The 21,926-nt window shown below is 45.1% G+C and overlaps 1 protein-coding gene across 3 annotated transcripts in view; it reads left to right on the top strand.

Moving 5' to 3' along the window:
* Positions 1 to 21,926, top strand: part of LOC123999355 (acid-sensing ion channel 2) — a 607,124-nt gene that overhangs the window by 374,462 nt on the left and 210,736 nt on the right. The window contains exon 1 of one of the 3 annotated variants that reach the window (XM_046305019.1): positions 6,055 to 8,376. The exons of the other annotated variants lie outside the window; for them this stretch is intronic. Coding sequence (XP_046160975.1) covers positions 7,684 to 8,376 — 693 coding nt within the window. The 5' untranslated portion in view covers positions 6,055 to 7,683. Of the gene's footprint in view, positions 1 to 6,054; positions 8,377 to 21,926 lie in introns of those variants that run through there. 3 annotated transcript variants of the gene reach the window in all.

Here is a 21,926-nt window from a genome sequence, read left to right as displayed (position 1 = left end):
CCATCACTCACTCATATATCTTTATGTACATATTCTTATCCCCTTACACTTGTGTCTATAAGGTAGTAGTTTTGGAATTGTTAGCTAGATTACTTGCTGGTTATTACTGCATTGTCGGAACTAGAAGCAGAAGCATTTCGCTACACTCGCATTAACATCTGCTAACCATGTGTATGTGACAAATAAAATTTGATTTGATTTGAATTTGATTTGATTTGACACAGTGACCTGACGAAGATCTTTGCAGGATGGAAACGTAGTTTGTTTATGAATAAAGGTATGTGGTGGGGCTTATGAGTGCCAGCTCTATTTCTATTGGCTCTGCACCCCACTAAGGAATGTTTGATCACACTTGACTATATAATTAACATAGCAACAACATGAAGTGTGTCTACACCAGACCAGATCACAGTAGACAAACAAACACCTGAATGATCCTGAGGCATCCCATCCATTTGGAGAGGTTGAGTGTGGTCAATACCAGATTGCATAGCTATTACTGTCCTCGCTCTGTGGTGTTGGTGATGATGATGGCTGTCATACAACATCTAATCAGAGAGTACACACTACAGAGCAGCAGGGTTATGATTGGGATACAACAAACAGACCCAATCCCCCTATCTCCTCTCATTTCATCAAGCCAACTGATGATTATGCCATGCCATGACAACAACTAATAGCCATAATGACTGCAGTGAGCTCGAAGAACTCACCCACAAAGGGAGCGTTCAATCTATTACCACCCTACAGCTCAGCAGCAGCCCTCCCTTTCATTTAGAGAGGAGGCAGTGTTTGAAGCCAGGGGAGGCCCTGCTACACCTACAGCCAGACAAGTGTGACTACGCTCGATTAAAAAACTCCTAAAATACAGAAAATCAATTGATCGCCTGTTATTGGTGTCATCTTAATGCATGCTGTGGATTTGATGGATGGCAGTGCTGCACACGGTCTCCTCATCCTGCTCATCTTTCATCTGCTCCCCACGTCACTGCTTCTCTCCCTCAGAGGGGATAAAGCGTTAGCGACCCTCAAGCCGTCTTTTTGTGATTCAAATCCTTTAGCAACACGTAGAAAATGCTTGTATGAGGGAATCTGTGATGTGTGTTGATTTTCTGTCTGCCTCGAAGTCCTGAGAGAAGAAATACATTTCATCTATGGAAATCATAATAGCCTTTATACCCTTTCCGCACATCCTTTCTTCATGGTTATTGTACTATTGTCCAGTCCTTGAATCCTGGACAGTGTTTGTTGATGAAGGACATGGGGTATTACACAGTAGATGCACAAATCATTGTGGACAGAAGAATGCGTGTAATTGAATCAGATGGTTCAGGGATATCTCGTCTAATTATGCTGCTGCTGGATGGATTCAGACTGGATAAAGGACTGGCTCTGCATGTGTGTGGGCTGGGTGTGTGTGTGCGTGGTCCTCTATGTGAAGGGTTTCTCTAGGCATGTGTGTGGGCTGGGTGTGTGTGTGCGTGGTCCTCTATGTGAAGGGTTTCTCTAGGCATGTGTGTGGGCTGGGTGTGTGTGTGCGTGGTCCTCTATGTGAAGGGTTTCTCTAGGCATGTGTGTGGGCTGGGTGTGTGTGTGCGTGGTCCTCTATGTGAATGGTTTCTCTAGGCATGTGTGTGGGCTGGTTGTGTGTGTGCGTGGTCCTCTATGTGAAGGGTTTCTCTAGGCATGTGTGTGGGCTGGGTGTGTGTGTGTGTGTGGGCTGGGTGTGTGTGTGCGTAGTCCTCTATGTGAAGGGTTTCTCTAGGCATGTGTGTGGGCTGGGTGTGTGTGTGTGTGTGTGTGGTCCTCTATGTGAAGGGTTTCTCTAGGCATGTGTGTGGGCTGGGTGTGTGTGTGGGCTGGGTGTGTGTGTGCGTGGTCCTCTATGTGAAGGGTTTCTCTAGGCATGTGTGTGGGCTGGGTGTGTGTGTGCGTGGTCCTCTATGTGAATGGTTTCTCTAGGCATGTGTGTGGGCTGGGTGTGTATGTGCGTGGTCCTCTATGTGAAGGGTTTCTCTAGGCATGTGTGTGGGCTGGGTGTGTGTGTGTGTGGGCTGGGTGTGTGTGTGCGTGGTCCTCTATGTGAAGGGTTTCTCTAGGCATGTGTGTGGGCTGGGTGTGTGTGTGTGTGGTCCTCTATGTGAAGGGTTTCTCTAGGCATGTGTGTGGGCTGGGTGTGTGTGTGGGCTGGGTGTGTGTGTGCGTGGTCCTCTATGTGAAGGGTTTCTCTAGGCATGTGTGTGGGCTGGGTGTGTGTGTGCGTGGTCCTCTATGTGAAGGGTTTCTCTAGGCATGTGTGTGGGCTGGGTGTGTATATGACCCCTCAGTGTAGAATCTTTTTCATCACATCTCCTGTGATCAAATCACATGGAGCTGTCAGAAAGCATTGCGTTACAGCACGTACAAGTTACACGACTGCTGATCCTCAACACGGGGGCCCCACAAGGGTGCGTTCTGAGCCCTCTCCTGTACTCCCTGTTCACCCACGACTGCGTGGCCACGCACGCCTCCAACTCAATCATCAAGTTTGCGGACGACACAACAGTGGTAGGCTTGATTACCAACAACGACGAGACGGCCTACAGGGAGGAGGTGAGGGCCCTTGGAGTGTGGTGTCAGGAAAATAACCTCACACTCAACGTCAACAAAACTAAGGAGATGATTGTGGACTTCAGGAAACAGCAGAGGGAACACCCCCCTATCCACATCGATGGAACAGTAGTGGAGAGGGTAGCTAGTTTTAAGTTCCTCGGCATACACATCACAGACAAACTGAATTGGTCCACTCACACTGACAGCGTCGTGAAGAAGGCGCAGCAGCGCCTATTCAACCTCAGGAGGCTGAAAAAATTCGGCTTGTCACCAAAAGCACTCACAAACTTCTACAGATGCACAATCGAGAGCATCCTGGCGGGCTGTATCACCGCCTGGTACGGCAACTGCTCCGCCCTCAACCGTAAGGCTCTCCAGAGGGTAGTGAGGACTGCACAACGCATCACCGGGGGCAAACTACCTGCCCTCCAGGACACCTACACCACCCGTTGTTACAGGAAGGCCATAAAGATCATCAAGGACATCAACCACCCGAACCACTGCCTGTTCACCCCGCTATCATCCAGAAGGCGAGGTCAGTACAGGTGCATCAAAGCTGGGACCGAGAGACTAAAAAACAGCTTCTATCTCAAGGCCATCAGACTGTTAAATAGCCACCACTAACATTGAGTGGCTGCTGCCAACACACTGTCATTGACACTGACCCAACTCCAGCCATTTTAATAATGGGAATTGATGGAAATGATGTAAATATATCACTAGCCACTTTAAACAATGCTACCTTATATAATGTTACTTACCCTACATTATTCATCTCATATGCATATGTATATACTGTACTCTACAACATCGACTGCATCCTTATGTAACACATGTATCACTAGCCACTTTAACTATGCCACTTTGTTTACTTTGTCTACACACTCATCTCATGTGTATATACTGTACTCGATACCATCTACTGTATGCTGCTCTGTACCATCACTCATTCATATATCCTTATGTACATGTTCCTTATCCCCTTACACTGTGTATAAGACAGTAGTTTTGGAATTGTTATTTAGATTACTTGTTGGTTATCACTGCATTGTCGGAACTAGAAGCACAAGCATTTCGCTACACTCGCATTAACATCTGCTAACCATGTGTATGTGACAAATAAAATTTGATTTTTGATTTTGATTTTTTTTGCAAGTCGGCCAAGCCAACACAATGAGTTATAATGCTGCACATTACACATTTTCTCTTTCGCTGTTGCTGTTTGTGTTTCCATAACAGCTACACAATTCACTTAGCCCCAGTGAGTCATACAAGATAAGCACAGATACCAGTTGTTATTCAGCTTGATAATGACTTAGTCATAGGGGACACACAGAGGGCAGATTCTACTGTACTTATAGGATTTGTCCCAAATGGCACCATATTCTATATAAAGTGCACCACTTTTGACCAGGGCCCATAGAAAATAGGGTGCCATTTGAGACATGTTTTCTGTTTTCTGAGCTGGGCTCCTATTCAACTCTCTCCTCTCTGTTAGCTGAGAACAGCTAGGAGCAACTCAATTAAACAAGTGAAAAATAGTCCTCTCACTTGGAGGGAAAAAAACTTTCACTTTAGCAGAGGAAGCAGAGGAAGATTGGTGGATGCTCTGTCAAAAGCATTTCGGAGAATTCTTCTTCATCCTAAATGCAAATGAAGCAATTTTACAAACCGAGACATTCAAATATTAATTTGTCTGAGATTATAGTTTCATTAGCGATTTTCTTTTTCCCAAAAAGAGAACTGTAAACTGTTCCTCCTAAATAATCAATATCGTTATTGTATATATTATCCTTATATCTTATTATATATCTTTTTCAAAAGTTAAGAGGTACTAAATGACTGCATTGTTATGATGACGTTATAACTGCTACAGGCCAACTGGACAGTACTGAGTGGACTGTAGCTGGAACTGTCTGAGGTGCCCAGTAACACCACTGACTGAGTCAGACATGCAGGTGCAGCACTTTCTGTTGCCCTATTATCATGATGCTTCTTCTTTTGTACTACACTCATGTCTCACTGTCTCATGCATGGTCTATTTGCCAGACTTTATTTGGAATTGTGCTTCCAGTACTATGACCCCTGTAGTTCTCTAACACTCCAACACTCTCCAAGTTACTTGGGCCCAGAGAGGGGAGAGGTCGGGTTAGTCTTATCTGTGAATGTGTCTGTAAACCATTCCTAAACCATGTGATGGGATGGTGTGATTAATGGGGAACCAGTTAGGTGGCTTCACAATGTCTGTGTGCCAGTCACGTCTCTCTGTAAGCTTGTCCAGGAGGTTGGATGTATTTGATATATGCCATTGGACGGGGTATTGTTTGTTGGTTCTAAATGGTACCAAGAAAAAGATCAGAGCTTTGATTTAGGAGACCAAACTGAACAATCATTTATAGTTGATGCTATAAATGATGGGATACTCCTTTTTTTCTGGTAAAAGCTTATTTGTATAATGTTCCTAAGATCTGTTATTCATCATGTGAGCTTTGATGGGTGTGTCTTGGCTATAAATGATACCAAGGACTGTTTTGTAAGCACTCTCAGAGAATTCATTTATGTCACTGATCTGAGAGTCACAGGGCTATGGTGAAGCTCATATAATTTGAAATTGACTTTATGATAACTCTGACTTGTGTGTGGTTTGCTCTCTCATGATTTGGTAATACAGGAAATTTCCACGACAGGATGTAGTATCTACGCTACTGCTCATTTTGTTGTGTTGCACACAGTACATGTGTGTGGCGTCTTTGTGAATAAAAACGTCCACTATATGAACGTGTGCAGATGTAAATGGGATGTAAATATTAGGGGAAGGATAGTGGTCCCCCATGGGATTTCACTGAAGAGCACAGCTGAGCCAATGCTGTTAGGAGACATGACAAGTCAAAGTTGTCATGAGAGTTAGTTGTTGACAACAAGCCATATGTACAGTGTTGGCTGCAAACCAAGCCTGAAGCTCTGCTAAGACGACCACAGAGCTTTTCAATGTTGCACTTAGGTGTTACTCTTGTTTGTCTTGTCATATTTCATTCAATCATATCCTTCCCTCCATCTGCCTAATGTCTTGCTATTTTCTTGATTTTGTCTACCCCCTACGTTGACAACATAATTCAAGATATTTTATGTTTCACAAACAGGCCGGAAATTAAACTAAAAACCCAGTCCTTTTCCCACATTCTGTAGGGCTGTTTTGTGTTTATTTGACAAAGGGACACATACCAAAGCAATAATTCAGTATGATGCTCTTTGTCTCGGTCTCCCTCTCTGAGTGCACATACACTCTCCTGCTCTCCCATTCTGCTCCTGTTGTGTAAGTCGTGGCAGCAGCCGACAAACAGTGGGGGAGGAGAGAGAGGGAGGGAGAGAGAGATGGAGAGAGAAACAGAGAGAGAGAGAGAGCCCTGGCGTTCTTAGACAGACACTCATCGCTCGCTCTCTCACTGGCTCGGTGGACAGAGCTGTGGCGCAGGAGGAGAGGAGCACAGAGAGGACACGCTGCCCGATCAGAGAGAGGGGACCAGAGGAACAGTCTGTCTGCACAGGAGGAAGAGAATACAGAAAATAACAGGGCAATATCCAAAGGAGAGAGAGAGAGAGAGAGAGAGAGAGAGAGAGAGAGAGAGAGAGAGAGAGAGAGAGAGAGAGAGAGAGAGAGAGAGAGAGAGAGAGAGAGAGAGAGAGAGAGAGAGAGAGAGAGAGAGAGAGAGAGAGAGAGAGAGAGAGAGAGAGAATGCACACATCTACTTCATGGGAGGAGGAGGAGCCCGGTTGGGGGTGGAGCTGAGAAGGATTGACGGACATCGGCACAAGAGGAGGAGCGTGAGGGCAAGTTAATGAATTTGATTTGGAGAGAAGTATTTTTAGAAAAGGAAGAAAACAAGAGGAGTGTTACGATTAGAAATGCCACAGTTCTGAGGGAGAGAAACAGAGTGAAAGAAAACTGGAACGAGAGAATGAGGGAGAGAGAGATACAAGGATCTGAGCGTGACTGAACAGATTTTCCATCGACTCTGGTCAGGTTTCCCACAGGGAAACGCAGTGTGTGTGCATGTGCTCCTCTCTCAGTGTGAATGAGTGTTTGCGTGCGAAGTGTCTGCTCCTCGCACAAGACGGGCTGGCCGTACATTATCACCCGCAGGACACAACACCCACTTCTCCAGTCAAGAGAGGAGGAGAAGAGAAAGGACAATGAAGAGGAGAATAGGGAGGGAGTGAAAGAGTGACAGATGGGAAGAGGGGAAGGCTGGAAATCAAGAAGATAAAAGTGCTCACAAAAAAAGCCGGAGAATAAATTAGCGAGGTAGACTCACAAAGGCAATTAGTGATGCGCGCCTGCTCGTTTTAGCAGTGTCATGTAAACAAGTCCAGCCTCTGGCCGTGGTGGTGTTGGAGGGTTAGCAGATTGAACGAGGCTGAGCATCACTGATCGAATTGGAGCGACGGCAAAGTCCCAAAAGACAGCAGCCTCGGTCGGCAGAGAGGAGCGCCGACAGAGCAGAGGGAACCGGCAGGACGAGCCGTTCTTTGACAGACGGCACCAGAAAGAACCACAACAGACTCACTGCTCTCTTCTTTAACCTTCCGTTCTTTCATTTTGTCTGTGCTTCTCAGCTCATCTTGCCTCTCTCTCCTCTAGCACTCACTCCACCCCCTCTCTTCTCCCTCACCAATCCTTTTCCCTCTCCCTCCCTCCCTCCCTCTCGCTTTCTAGCTCTCTCTCTCTCCCTCTGTCTCTTCCTCCCTTGCTCTGTGTTACACTAACTGGTGCGGATGCTGGAGTCGCTCATGTAGAAGCTGCATCGCTTGGTGCATATTTGCATGGCTGAATGTATTTTTTACTGCTGAGTTGGGTGAGTGGAGTACTTTCAGGTCAAAGGAACCAGATGGACTGAGAGGGAGAAGCCCAACAAGTAGCTAAAGAGTAAAACAGGACACCAACAACAACAAACAGAAGACACTGTGACAGAGAGAGAGAGTTAGTATGTGTGTGTGAGTGAGGTTGTGTGTGAGGAGCTTGTACTGATTGTCAGATAAGCACAAATCCAGGTGTGGATTACACCAGTGGGGATATCGGTGCCCTGGAGCTCCATGTGGGGCCCAGCCCCTGAGACCTGGCTGGGAGATGAAGCCTTTCTCTCGGCACTAGGAGCGGTTTGGGCAGCCATGGCTCTGGAGGGGCGATGTCTCCAGCGGGGATCCCCAGCCGTGGTGAGGAGAGGCCGCCGGCGCCTCCCTGCAAGGCCAGGCCTGTCCTCAATCACCTCCACCCTGCTGGCTGGGACAAGTCTGCATGGCCTCAGGCATGTGTGTGTGTCCGGTGGCTCCATTGGCCGTCGGGCCTTCTGGCTGCTGGCCCTGTGCACCTCATTGGGCCTGCTCCTGTCCTGGTCCTCCAACCGCCTGCTCCACTGGCTCTCCTTCCCCACCTACACACGGATCCACACAGAGTGGGCCAAGGAGATGGCCTTCCCCACAGTCACTATCTGCAACAACAACCCAATCCGCCTCTACAAGCTCACCAAAAGTGACCTGTACTTTGCTGGCCACTGGCTGGGCCTACTGCTGGCCAACCGGACGGTGAGACCCATGGTGCTGGATTTGCTGCAGGAGGACAGCCAGGCCTGGTTCAGCAAACTGTCTGACTTCAGGCTGTTCCTGCCCCCCAGAAACTTTGAGGGCAGCAACCTGGAGTTTATGGACCGGCTGAGCCACCAGCTAGAGGAAATGCTTCTCTCCTGCAAGTACCGAGGAGAACCGTGCGGTCCCCAGAACTTCACCTCTGTAAGTCTCAGCATAGCTCCCTCTTAAATCACTTCTTCATTGACAGTTTAGCTCTGTGTGGTGGCTGAACCTCCCAGACTGTTAATCTGATATCACCTGTTGTCTCTCCTCTTTTCATGGCGTTTCATCTCTTTCCTTGAAGTTCACAGTAGTTAACCGCAGGGTTTGGAACCCCAAAAAATGTCCAATCGTTTTGTTCTGAACAGAACCATTATTTGTTTTGTTCCATTCCACTGTTCCGACCTGCAAAAGTTCTGATTGGTTTCGAAACAAAAAAAAGTACCAGTTTTTATCGTTCCTCTCGGTTCCTTTTTAAATGTCTGAAGTAATCGTTTTTTATTACATTAGCTCAGCATTACATCTCTTTACCAATCATTGAGGATAAGGCAGCTTGCAATGGAGCGGGCAAGCTATATTTGTTTTAGCCTAGGCAGCCAATGATAGAGTTCTCATTGGGGCTGAACATTTTAGCCTGGTCCGACCCAAGCCCGATGAGCTGAAGCCCGAGCCCAGGCCTAGTCCGACATCCCATAAATGTAATGAGCCCGAAACCTAAACGATGACTGATTTCTAGAAAACGGACGCACCTTTCCCTAGACCATATTGCTCTTTTGTTCAAGTTAACGAGTAGACTATTAATTTACCATGGTTTTTACAACAACGTGAGATGTTGTTGGAAGCGAGCAGAGTGAGGAAAGAGTGAAAAGCCCAAGCCTTGTCTAAGAGAAGTGATGAGAGGGGAAAACCCAACTTGAATATAATCAACAACTGTTGTATGTGGATATCAGGGTTTATACAGTAAGACATCCATACTGTTGTATGTGGATCTCAGGGTTTATACAGTAAGACATCCATACTGTTGTATGTGGATCTCAGGGTTTATACAGTAAGACATCCATACTGTTGTATGTGGATCTCAGGGTTTTTACAGTAAGACATCCATACTGTTGTATGTGGATCTCAGGGTTTATACAGTAAGACATCCATACTGTTGTATGTGGATCTCAGGGTTTATACAGTAAGACATCCATACTGTTGTATGTGGATCTCAGGGTTTATACAGTAAGACATCCATACTGTTGTATGTGGATCTCAGGGTTTATACAGTAAGACATCCATACTGTTGTATGTGGATCTCAGGGTTTTTACAGTAAGACATCCATACTGTTGTATGTGGATCTCAGGGTTTATACAGTAAGACATCCATACTGTTGTATCTAGTTCTGAACCATGTCTAATAGTGTAATACCTCTAGTTCTGGTCCATCTCAGGGTTTATACAGTAAGACATCCATACTGTTGTATGTGGATCTCAGGGTTTATACAGTAAGACATCCATACTGTTGTATGTGGATCTCAGGGTTTATACAGTAAGACATCCATACTGTTGTATGTGGATCTCAGGGTTTATACAGTAAGACATCCATACTGTTGTATGTGGATCTCAGGGTTTATACAGTAAGACATCCATACTGTTGTATGTGGATCTCAGGGTTTATACAGTAAGACATCCATACTGTTGTATGTGGATCTCAGGGTTTATACAGTAAGACATCCATACTGTTGTATCTAGTTCTGGTCCATGTCTAATAGTGTAATACCTCTAGTTCTGGTCCATCTCAGGGTTTATACAGTAAGACATCCATACTGTTGTATGTGGATCTCAGGGTTTATACAGTAAGACATCCATACTGTTGTATGTGGATCTCAGGGTTTATACAGTAAGACATCCATACTGTTGTATCTAGTTCTGGTCCATGTCTAATAGTGTAATACCTCTAGTTCTGGTCCATCTCAGGGTTTATACAGTAAGACATCCATACTGTTGTATGTGGATCTCAGGGTTTATACAGTAAGACATCCATACTGTTGTATGTGGATCTCAGGGTTTATACAGTAAGACATCCATACTGTTGTATCTATTTCTGGTCCATCTCAGGGTTTATACAGTAAGACATCCATACTGTTGTATGTGGATCTCAGGGTTTATACAGTAAGACATCCATACTGTTGTATGTGGATCTCAGGGTTTATACAGTAAGACATCCATACTGTTGTATCTAGTTCTGGTCCATCTCAGGGTTTATACAGTAAGACATCCATACTGTTGTATGTGGATCTCAGGGTTTATACAGTAAGACATCCATACTGTATATATCTTCAGAAATTAGACAAATGCTTCTTCTGTTGCCTGTTTTCAAGTGTGTGTGTGATTCCGTGAAGTGTGTGTTTGATTTCGTTAGATCAGATTATCTGTGATTTCTTATCATTTATTCAGCATTGTTTACACTGTTCCAAACGGTCAGAAAACAAATATTTGAATAATAGCCTGCCTTTACACACATGGGTCACACAGAGCTCAATCCTCTCCTCCTTCTGGATCTCTTTCTTCTTTTTGTTGTTGTGGTTATTATTAGAATTATAAAAGTATGTAAGGTAATATCATCAACAGTAGGCTTAGTTTTAAAATGAAATAAAAAGGCAGCCTTGAATAATTAAACATATAAACCTCAACATGTCAGTAACTGTGTTTAATCTTTGTAGGCAGAAAAATGCATTTCTTCCTTAGAACAGACTCTCGAGGATTTCTTATTTGTTAGCTGTTGTTTGCACTGTTCCATTTCAATGTTCAAGACTCTAACACCTGTTTGGCAGTGGCACACAGCGCTCGGCTTACCCACCTTCTTCAGTTTCTTCTTAGGATTATTATTATTATTATGCAGTAATATAGTAGCCCATATAAGTACGAGTCAGTCAGTCATGACTTTAAATACAATCAAGCTTTTTATGTAGAAAATAAAATAACAAATGAAATAGTCATTAATGAAACAGAACAGGACACAGCAAAATAACACATCAATTAAACAACATTGGAGACATGGAGTCTTGAATATTGAAATAATAAATACATGTTCTGGATATTATAAACCAGCCTATGTCCTAACGGGTGCATGCATGTGTCACGTGAACAGATCATGGCAGGGAAAGGCACATTTAGCAAATAGGGAAGATTTTTGCATTCTCAACAAATTAGGTAACATAACTTTTCAGTCAGAGAAACAACAAGCAAGAAACTAGTGAATTACTGTAGTTAGATTGCAGCTTCAGCACCTCGGACAGCGCAATACACATGGCAGTCTGTGGCTGCTTCTGCAGCTGACAGAGAGGAGAGAGAGACAAGAGTTCAGGCTGAAATTGAGAACTCTAGTGCATGGGCGCTATCAGCTGACTAAGCTGTAGTTGTTTACATGCGCCATGGACAGATAAGTGTAGGGTGCAAGATGCGACTGAAATTTTGTAGGTGGGGGGAGAGTGAGAGAGGGTGGAGGAAGAGGCTTGGCTTGAAGTGCTGGGCATAGTTATGACACGCATTATCTGAATTAGGCCCACAGAATTATACCTACGGAGGAGCGGCTTCTATGGAGGAACTTTGAATGTCTTTGAACTTACGAGAGTTGTCTTAAAGTTGAACCAGAGCAAGCTAACTGACAAGCTTGTGTGTATAGAGCCACACCAGAATAATAAAAAAACACATCTTAGCTTTTTGTAGTTATTTAATCCAATGTGAAACGTGATAACTATAGTATTCGTAACTAGCATTGAAGAAGTGAATCCATTCTTCTCTAATTAAATATCTCTCCCTAATTTCTGAATGCTTGTAGCGTCAGTAGGGTACATCAGCCTAAGCTTTGAAGGGGGAAGGGCATGTTGCCTACACACACATACACTGGCAAAGATTTTCAGCTGGCACGCAGATACTGGAATATACGTTTCTGAGTGACAGAGTGAGGGCTTTGCATAGGCGCCTTTCTGCCTGGAACGTAAACTATGTTATTATTATTTATTTTTTCACTTTTATTTAACCAGGTAGGCTAGTTGAGAACAAGTTCTCATTTACAACTGCGACCTGGCCAAGATAAAGCAAAACAGTGCTACACAAACAACAACACAGGGTTACACATGGAATAAAAAAACCTACAGTCAATAATACAATAGAAAATGTCTATATACAGTGTGTGCAAATAAGGTAGGATAAGGGAGGTAAGGCAATGAATAGGCCATAGTGGCTAAATAATTACAATATAGCAATTAAACACTGAAGTGATAAATGTGCAGAAGATGAGTGTGCAAGTAGAGATTCTGGGGTAGAAAGTAGCAAAATAAATTACATAAATAACAGTATGGGGATGAGGTAGTTGGGTGGGCTATTTACAGATGGGTTTATTTGTATTTTTTTTCCCTTTATTTAACCAGGCAAGTCAGTTAAGAACAAATTCTTATTTTCAATGACGGCCTAGGAACAGTGGGTTAACTTCCTGTTCAGGGGCAGAACGACAGAACGATTTGTACCTTGTCAGCTCAGGGGTTTGAACTCACAACCTTCAGGTTACTAGTCCAACTAGTCTCTCTCTAGGCTACCCTGCCGTGCAGTGATATGTGAGCTGCTCTGACAGCTGGTGCTTAAAGTTAGTGAGGGAGATATGAGTCTCCAGCTTCAGTGATTTTTGCAGTTCGTTCCAGTCATTGGCAGCAGAGAACTGGAAGGAACGGTGGCCAAAGGTGGAATTGGCTTTGGGGGTGACCAGTGAGATTGCGTGCTATGGGTGGGTGCTGCTATAGTGGCCAGTGAGCTGAGATAAGGTGGGGCTTTACCTATGAAAAACTTATTGATGACCTGAAGCCAGTGGGTTTGGCGACGAATATGAAGCGAGGGCCAGCCAACGAGAGCATACAGGTCGCAGTGGTGGGTTGTATATGGGGCTTTGGTGACAAAACGGATGACGCTGTGATAGACTGCATCAAATTTGCTGAGTAGAGTGTTAGAGGCTTTTTTGTAAATGACATCGCCAAAGTCAAGGATCGTAAGTCGCTCTGGATAAGAGCGTCTGCTAAATGACTTAAATGTAAATGTAAAATGTAACAGTCAGTTTTACGAGGGTATGTTTGGCAGCATGAGTGAAGGATGCTTTGTTGTGAAATAGAAAGCCAAATCTAGATTTAATTTTGGATTGGAGATGCTTAATGTGATGTAATGTAATTAACCGGTTCCCATGCTTTTAAAATAACGCTTCTGTTCCTGAACAGTATAGATCACTTCTTTCCTGGGTTCTGATTCTGTTCCTCAATTAAAATTAAAATAAAAAAACATAATAATAATCTGGTTTTAGGTTCTGGGTGTAACGGCGTTCGTCTGTTGAAGGAGATGCGGACCAAAATGCAGCGTGGTGGTTACTCATGTTCTTTAATAAAGAATAGACATGAAATAATTTAAATAACAAAAACAACAAACGAAACGCGAAACCTATTACAGCCTATCTGGGGAACACTACACAGAGACAGGAACAATCACCCACAAAATACATGTAATGATATTCGTCTGTTGTTTGAAGTGAGGCAGACCGAAATGCAGCGTGTAGGTTACTCATGACCTTTAATAAAGATAAAGCGGTACATGAAATAATTGAAAATACAAAAACAACAAACAAGTGAAACAAAATACAGCCTATCTGGTGACTAACACTAAGACAGGTACAATCGCCCACGAAATACAACGCGCACTCAAGCTACCTAAATACGGTTCCCAATCCGAGACAACTAGAATCAGCTGACTCCAATTAGGAATCGCCTCAGGCAGCCAAGCCTAACTAGACACACCCCTAATAATACACACTCCCAATTAATACAAACCCTAATACGAAATACAACATATAAACCCATGTCACACCCTGGCCTACCCAAACATATAACAAAAACACAAGATACAATGACCAAGGCGTGACAGAACCCCCCCCCCCTAAGGTGCGGACTCCGGGACGCACCTCAAGAGCATAGGGAGGGTCCGGGTGGGCGTCTGTCCACGGTGGCGGTTCTGGCTCTGGACGTGGACCCCACTCCATAAATGTCCTAGTTCCTCCCCTTCGCATCCTAGGATAATCCACCTTCTCCGCCGACCATGGCCTAATAGTCCTCACCCTGATCCCCACATAACTGAGGGGCAGCTCGGGACAGAGGGGCAGCTCGGGACAGAGGGGCAGCTCGGGACAGAGGGGCAGCTCGGGACAGAGGGGCAGCTCGGGACAGAGGGGCAACTCAGGATAGAGGGGCAACTCAGGATAGAGGGGCAACTCAGGATAGAGGGGCAACTCAGGACAGAGGGGCAACTCAGGACAGCGGGGCAGCCCGGGACAGAGGGGAAGCCCGGGACCGAAGCAGCCCGGTACTGAGGGGAAGCCCGGTACTGAGGGGAAGCCGGTACTGAGAGGAAGCTCGGTACTGAGAGGAAGCTCGGTACTGAAAGGGAGCCCAGTACAGAGAGGGAGCCCAGTACAGAGAGGGAGCCTAGTACTGAGAGGAAGCTCAGTACTGAGAGGAAGCTCAGGCAGGTAGTAGGCTCCGGTAAATCCTGGCTGGCTGGTGGACCTGGATGATTAAGGTTGTCTGGCCGATCTAGAAGATTTTGGTAGACTGGCACTTCTGGCGGATCCTAGCAGACTGGCACTTCTGGCGGATCCTGGCAGACTGGTGACGCTGGGCCGACTGGCGGCGCTGGGCAGACAGGAGACTCCGGCAGCGCAGGAGAGGAGAAAGGCTCTGGCTGAGCTGAACAGGCGGGAGACTCCAACAGTGCAGGAGAGGAGAACAGCTCTGGTTGCGCTAAACAGGCGAGGCGCACTGGACGCGCTGGGCCGACTGGTAGCACTGGTGGCGCTGGACAGACAGGAGACTCCGGCAGCGCCGGAGAGGAGAAAGGCTCTGGCTGCGCTAAACAGGCTGGAGACTCCGATAGGACAGGAGGGGAGAAAAGCACTGGCTGTGCTGAACAGGCGATGCGCACTGGACGCGCTGGGCCGACTGGGAGCACTGGTGGCGCTGGACAGACAGGAGACTCCGGCAGCGCAGGAGAGGAGAAAAGCTCTGGCTGCGCTAAACAGGCGAGGCGCACTGGAGGCCTGGTGCGTGGTGCTGGAACTGGTGGTACTGGCGCGAGGACACGCACAGGAAGCCTGGTGCGGGGAGCTGCTACCGGAGGACTGGTGTGTAGAGGTGGCTCTGGATAGACCGGACCGTGCAGGCGCACTGGAGCTCTAGAGCACCGAGCCTGCCCAAGCTTCCCTGGCTCGATGCCCACTCTAGCCCGGCCAATAGGAAGAGCTGGTATGTGCCTCACAGGGCTATGCTCCCGCACTGAAAACACTGTGCGCTCCATAGCATAACACGGTGCCTGCCCGGTCTCTCAAACCCAACGGTGAGCACAGGGAGTATGCGCAGGTCTCCTACCTGGCATAACTATTCTCCCTTCTAGCTCCCCCCCAATAATTTTTTTGGGCTGTTTTTCCGGTTTCCTTGCCAACCGTGTTCCCTCGTATCGTCGGCTCCTATCTCCCGCTGCCTCTGCTCTCCTTAGTGCCTCCACCTGTTCCCATGGGAGGCGATCTCTTCCGGCCAATATCTCCTCCCAAGTGTAACAACCTTTACCATCCAATACGTCTTCCCATGTCCATTCTCCAAATAATTCATCCTCCCTTTCCTGCTCTTGCTGTTGCTGCCTGTTTAAACCAGCGCCTCTCCGTTTCTTCCGGCGTGTCTTTTTCGTTGATTCGATTCGCCTGTAGCCCTCTTCGCATTGCTGTAGGGAATCCCAGGCGGGCTCCTGCACACGCCCTGGGTCGGCCGCCCACCTGTCGATTTCTTCCCACGTAGTATAATCCATATCGTCCTCCTTCAGATCCTGCCAGTTCACACGCTGCTCGGTCTGTGAATCGTGGTGGGTGATTCTGTAATGATATTCGTCTGTTGTTTGAAGTGAGGCAGACCGAAATGCAGCGTGTAGGTTACTCATGACCTTTAATAAAGATAAAGCGGTACATGAAATAATTGAAAATACAAAAACAACAAACAAGTGAAACAAAATACAGCCTATCTGGTGACTAACACTAAGACAGGTACAATCGCCCACGAAATACAACGCGCACTCAAGCTACCTAAATACGGTTCCCAATCCGAGACAACTAGAATCAGCTGACTCCAATTAGGAATCGCCTCAGGCAGCCAAGCCTAACTAGACACACCCCTAATAATACACACTCCCAATTAATACAAACCCTAATACGAAATACAACATATAAACCCATGTCACACCCTGGCCTACCCAAACATATAACAAAAACACAAGATACAATGACCAAGGCGTGACAATACACAGTGAAACCCAGGCTACCTAAATATGGTTCCCAATCAGAGGCAACGAAAATCACCTGTTTCTGATTGAGGACCGCCTCAGGCAGCCAAGCCTATGCTAGACACACCCCTAATCAGTCACAGTCCCAATGCCTACAAAAAAAAACAATACGACAACACAATAAACCCATGTCACATCCTGGCCTGAACAAATAATTAAAGAAAACACAAAATACTAAGACCAAGGGGTGACACAGGGAGGTTTTCGGTTCTATTCCTTGAAGCGGTTCCAACTCCTGGTTCACAGTCACACCCTTTTACCTGTTTTTTCTGTCCTTAAACGCTGTCATGGAACTCTAGAACCAAGGTAGGCTATTATTATTTATCTATATTTATTTTCATCCCTGTCTTTTGAGCTTTTGAATTTATCCATCTGGACAAGTTGTACTTAGTATTTGCTTTGTTTATGTAACGGCGTTCTTCGTTTGTAGAAAGAGAGTCGGACCGAAATGCAGCGTAGTGGTTACTCATGACTTTAATAGAAAAAGTGACACATAACGATACAAAATACAAAACAACAAATGGAACGTGAAACCTAATTACAGCCTATCTGGTGAAACTACACAGAGACAGGAACAATCACCCACGAAATACAAAGCGAAACCAGGCTACCTAAATACGGTTCCCAATCCGAGACAACGAGAATTACCTGACTCTGATTGAGAACCGCCTCAGGCAGCCAAGCCTATACAACACCCCTAATCAGCCGCGATCCCAAATACTACAAACCCCAATACGAAAATACAATAACATAAACCCATGTCACACCCTGGCCTGATATAACGAAAACACAAAATACAATGACCAAGGCGTGACAGTTTAGTATTTACTAACTGTCGAGGAATAACTAATTCCAAGGATCAGGCAGAGCTCATTTTTCAGTTTATACGTTTTATTCAAGCAATTTCCAGGAAGTTCCCTCTCAGGATAAAGCCAGAAAGTAACTTGATTATTTACAAATCACAGTCGTTACGTACTTTATCTACACAAAGAGCTGTTTACCCCTCCTAGATATATATAGATAAGGGGTAATTATCTCTATCTCTAATTATCTCTACTCTCTAGCATTAAAACAAATAAAAGCAGGTTCTAACCTGTTCTCACAGACTATGTGTCAAAGATAGGTGAATGATAAGATCTTTAGAACCTACAAAGACAGAACAAGAATCAGATTGTTTAGGCATGTATGGCCCCAGAGATAAGGGCCAATAACAAATCTCTCCTTTGTGGGGTATATGAAGAGGTTACTGAACAGCAGGGACAATTTCCAGTGAAAAACACTATTGAGCTCAAGCATTTTCATAGAATTTAGATTGTAACAAAACCATTTTCCCCCACATAACTGTTACCCAGTATTCACTTTGTACAATATTTACTTATACTGAGCAAAAATATCAATGCAACATGCAACAATTTCAATGATTTTACTGAGTTACATTTCATACTGTATAAGGAAATCAGTCAATTGAAATGAATTCATTAGGCTATCTATGGATTTCACATGACTAGGTAGTGGCGCAACCATGGGTGGGCCTGGGAGGGCATAGGCCCACCCACTGGGGAGCCAGGCCCAGCCAATCAGAATCAGATTTTCCCAACAAAGGGGCTTTATTACAGACAGACTCCTCAGTTTCATCAGCTGTTGGTGCGGCTGGTCTCAGACGATCCCGCAGGTGAAAAAACTGGATGTGAAGGTCCTGGGCTGGCATGGTAACACGTGGTCTGCGGTTGTGAGGCCGGTTGGACGAACTGCCAAATTCTCTAAAACGATGTTGGAGGCGGCTTATGGTAGAGACATTAACATTAAATTACCTGGCAACAGCTCTGATGGACATTCCTACAGTCAGCATGTCAATTGCACACTCCCTCAAAACTTGAGACATCTGTGGAATTGTGTTGTGTGACAAAACTGCAAATCTTAGAGTGGCCTTTTATTTTCCCCAGCACAAGGTTCACCTGTGTAATGATCATGCTGTTTATTCAGCTTCTTGATATGCCACACCTGTCAGGTGGATGGATTATCTTGGCAAAGGATAAATGCAAAGGATACATGCTCAACAGGGATGTAAACAAATTTGTGCACAACTTTTGAGATTATTTTTTTTTTTGTACATTCTGGGATCTTTTATTTCAGCTCATGAAAAATAGGACCAACACTTTACATGTTGTGTTTATATTTTTGTTCAGTATAGTATTTGCTCTCTTTATTGTAGTTTATTCCGTGCTCGTTAGGGCCTGTTCATGGTTCTGTTGATTAGAGTTGTGTTATGCAGGTGAATGAGGACCCAAAAGCGACTTGGCGAGTCTTTATTCCAGTAAAGGAAATATGCAATACTCCTAGACAAATCGGAGCGGTAAACAAAGCATAAAAAACAATTCCACTCGTAATGACGAGGACAGACTGGAGACTCGACCATAAACTGTAGGTTGCCTCGGGAAGGCACTGACCGTAGCAGACTCAGACACCTGCTCACCACGCAGCATCTGAGGGAAACACGACACGACAGGGCAAGACAAAGACACAGCACGGTGAACAATATACAAGGATCCGACAGGACAGAAACGGAAGACAAGGGGAGAAATAGGGACTCTAATCAGAGGGCAAGATACGGAACAGGTGTGAAAAGATTAGATGATTGATTAGGGGAATAGGAACAGCTGGGAGCAGGAACGGAACGATAGAGAGAAGAGAGAGAGGGAGGGAGAGAGAAAAAAGGGAACGAACCTAAAAAGACCAGCAGGGGGAAAACGAACAGAAGGGAAAGCAAAATGACAAGACAATATAAGACAAAACATGACAGTACCCCCCCACTCACCGAGCGCCTCCTGGCGCACTCGAGGAGGAATCCTGGCGGCAACGGAGGAAATCATCAATCAGCGAACGGTCCAGCACGTCCACACAATCTGTTACAATCAGATTGTGTGAAGATGTCCGTTCCAGTGAGGCTGTGTGAAGATGTTCATTACAGTCAGAGACTGTGAAGATGTCCGTTACAGTCAGAATGTGTGAAGATGTTCGTTACAGTCAGAGTCTGTGAAGATGTCCTTTACAGTCAGAATGTGTGAAGATGTCCGTTACAGTCAGAATGTGTGAAGATGTTCGCTACAGTCAGAATGTGTGAAGATGTTCGTTACAGTCAGAATGTGTGAAGATGTTCGTTACAGTCAGAATGTGTGAAGATGTTCGTTACAGTCAGAATGTGTGATGTCCGTTACAGTCAGAATGTGTGAAGATGTTCATTACAGTCAGAATGTGTGAAGATGTCCGTTACAGTCAGACTGTGTGAAGATGTTCGTTACAGTCAGAATGTGTGAAGATGTTCGTTACAGTCAGAATGTGTGAAAATGTCCGTTACAGTCAGAATGTGTGAAGATGTTCGTTACAGTCAGAATGTGTGAAGATGTTCGTTACAGTCAGAATGTGTGAAGATGTCCGTTACAGTCAGAATGTGTGAAGATGTTCGTTACAGTCAGAATGTGTGAAGATGTTCGTTACAGTCAGAATGTGTGAAGATGTTCGTTACAGTCAGAATGTGTGAAGATGTTCGTTACAGTCAGAATGTGTGATGTCCGTTACAGTCAGAATGTGTGAAGATGTTCGTTACAGTCAGAATGTGTGAAGATGTCCGTTACAGTCAGACTGTGTGAAGATGTCCGTTACAGTCAGAATGTGTGAAGATGTTCGTTACAGTCAGAATGTGTGAAAATGTCCGTTACAGTCAGACTGTGTGAAGATGTTCGTTACAGTCAGAATGTGTGAAGATGTTCGTTACAGTCAGAATGTGTGAAGATGTCCGTTACAGTCAGAATGTGTGAAGATGTTCGTTACAGTCAGAATGTGTGAAGATGTCCGTTACAGTCAGAATGTGTGAAGATGTTCGTTACAGTCAGAATGTGTGAAGAAGTTCGTTACAGTCAGAATGTGTGAAGATGTTCGTTACAGTCAGAATGTGTGAAGATGTTCGTTACAGTCAGAATGTGTGAAGATGTCCGCTACAGTCAGACTGTGTGAAGATGCCAATCTGCAGTCACTGTTTAGTCTCTTAATTTCTTCATCTGTTTCTCTTTGTGTCCACAGAGCGTTGTGCCTGGATTGGGTTGTGTTGGTTGTATCGGTGGTGTGGGTGTCGTTCTTTGTATGCACAGTATGTAGCATTGAGCCGTGGTTGAGTTGTTTTGTAATGGTGGTGGGTGTGTTTCTCAGCTGGTTGTGTGTTTAAGCCTACTGTACAGTATTGAGTGTTAGTGTGCACATCTCATTAGACCCTCAGTGCATCACAAAAAGGCTTCCCTCAGGCCAAATCATTACCACTGAGTTCAGAATACTGCCACTGGAAGAGTGACATGATGTGTCAATGATAATGAGCTTCCTTCCACATATACAATATGAGTCCATGTGTGTGTGTGTGTGTTGTTGCCTGCTTATATATATATATATAGAGAGAGAGAGAGAGAGAGAGAGAGAGAGAGAGAGAGAGAGAGAGAGAGAGAGAGAGAGAGAGAGAGAGAGAGAGAGAGAGAGAGAGAGAGAGAGAGAGAGAGAGAGAGAGAGAGAGAGGTGGCCTCCCTTGTGCCAAATCTATCACAGTGAACAGGAGCTAAGGGACAGCTCCCTGATCAATAAATCCATTAGATGTTTGCTATAGTTGATGGAGGTCCATTTCCCCCTCGGCCTTACGTCACAGACAGAAATATACACTGAACCAAACCACACTATTCCCCACTTCATTGTCAAGGATTACTGACACACAGTGAACTTTCTGCCATTGAAATCCCTGAGCGGGCCGCTTTAGTGTTTGTTTGTGCCGCCTATGTCCAAACAGTGGCTAAAAAAGTAAATGTCAAGCCCTGCACATTGACTCATACCGTATGTGTGGAAGGAAGCTCATTGCCATTCACTCCCAGGGCTCTAGTTTCATCTGGCATTAATTCAGCGCAATTGTCAAACGCACACTCGCAATATCTGACGTGGGAGCCTCTAAAGTTCAGCCACACCCATTGCCGCCTTTTTGATCCAGAAGAAACGCTGGTGATCAAAGACCCATAACCCCATAAACTCCCAGATGGCCTTAGCATCCCCCAAATGATGATGTGTATAATACCTGATCAAAGCTGTGCAGACGTAGTAGATAATCCATTCTCTACTGTATATCACATGTACAGATCTATACCCTACCTAACCAAGCCCCTGTGTGAAACAGATGTGGCACCTCAGATGATACATTCAAACAATGCTCAGAGATGGAGATTACTAGCCAATCAAGCACCCTCAACAGGACATATAACATTGCCATGCATTGCCTAACCACTATA

This window comes from Oncorhynchus gorbuscha, linkage group LG16 (genome assembly GCF_021184085.1).
Source record: "Oncorhynchus gorbuscha isolate QuinsamMale2020 ecotype Even-year linkage group LG16, OgorEven_v1.0, whole genome shotgun sequence".
Taxonomy (NCBI): domain Eukaryota; kingdom Metazoa; phylum Chordata; class Actinopteri; order Salmoniformes; family Salmonidae; genus Oncorhynchus; species Oncorhynchus gorbuscha.
The sequence above is the reverse complement of the archived record's forward strand: the minus strand, read 5'-3'. Positions and strand labels throughout refer to the sequence as shown.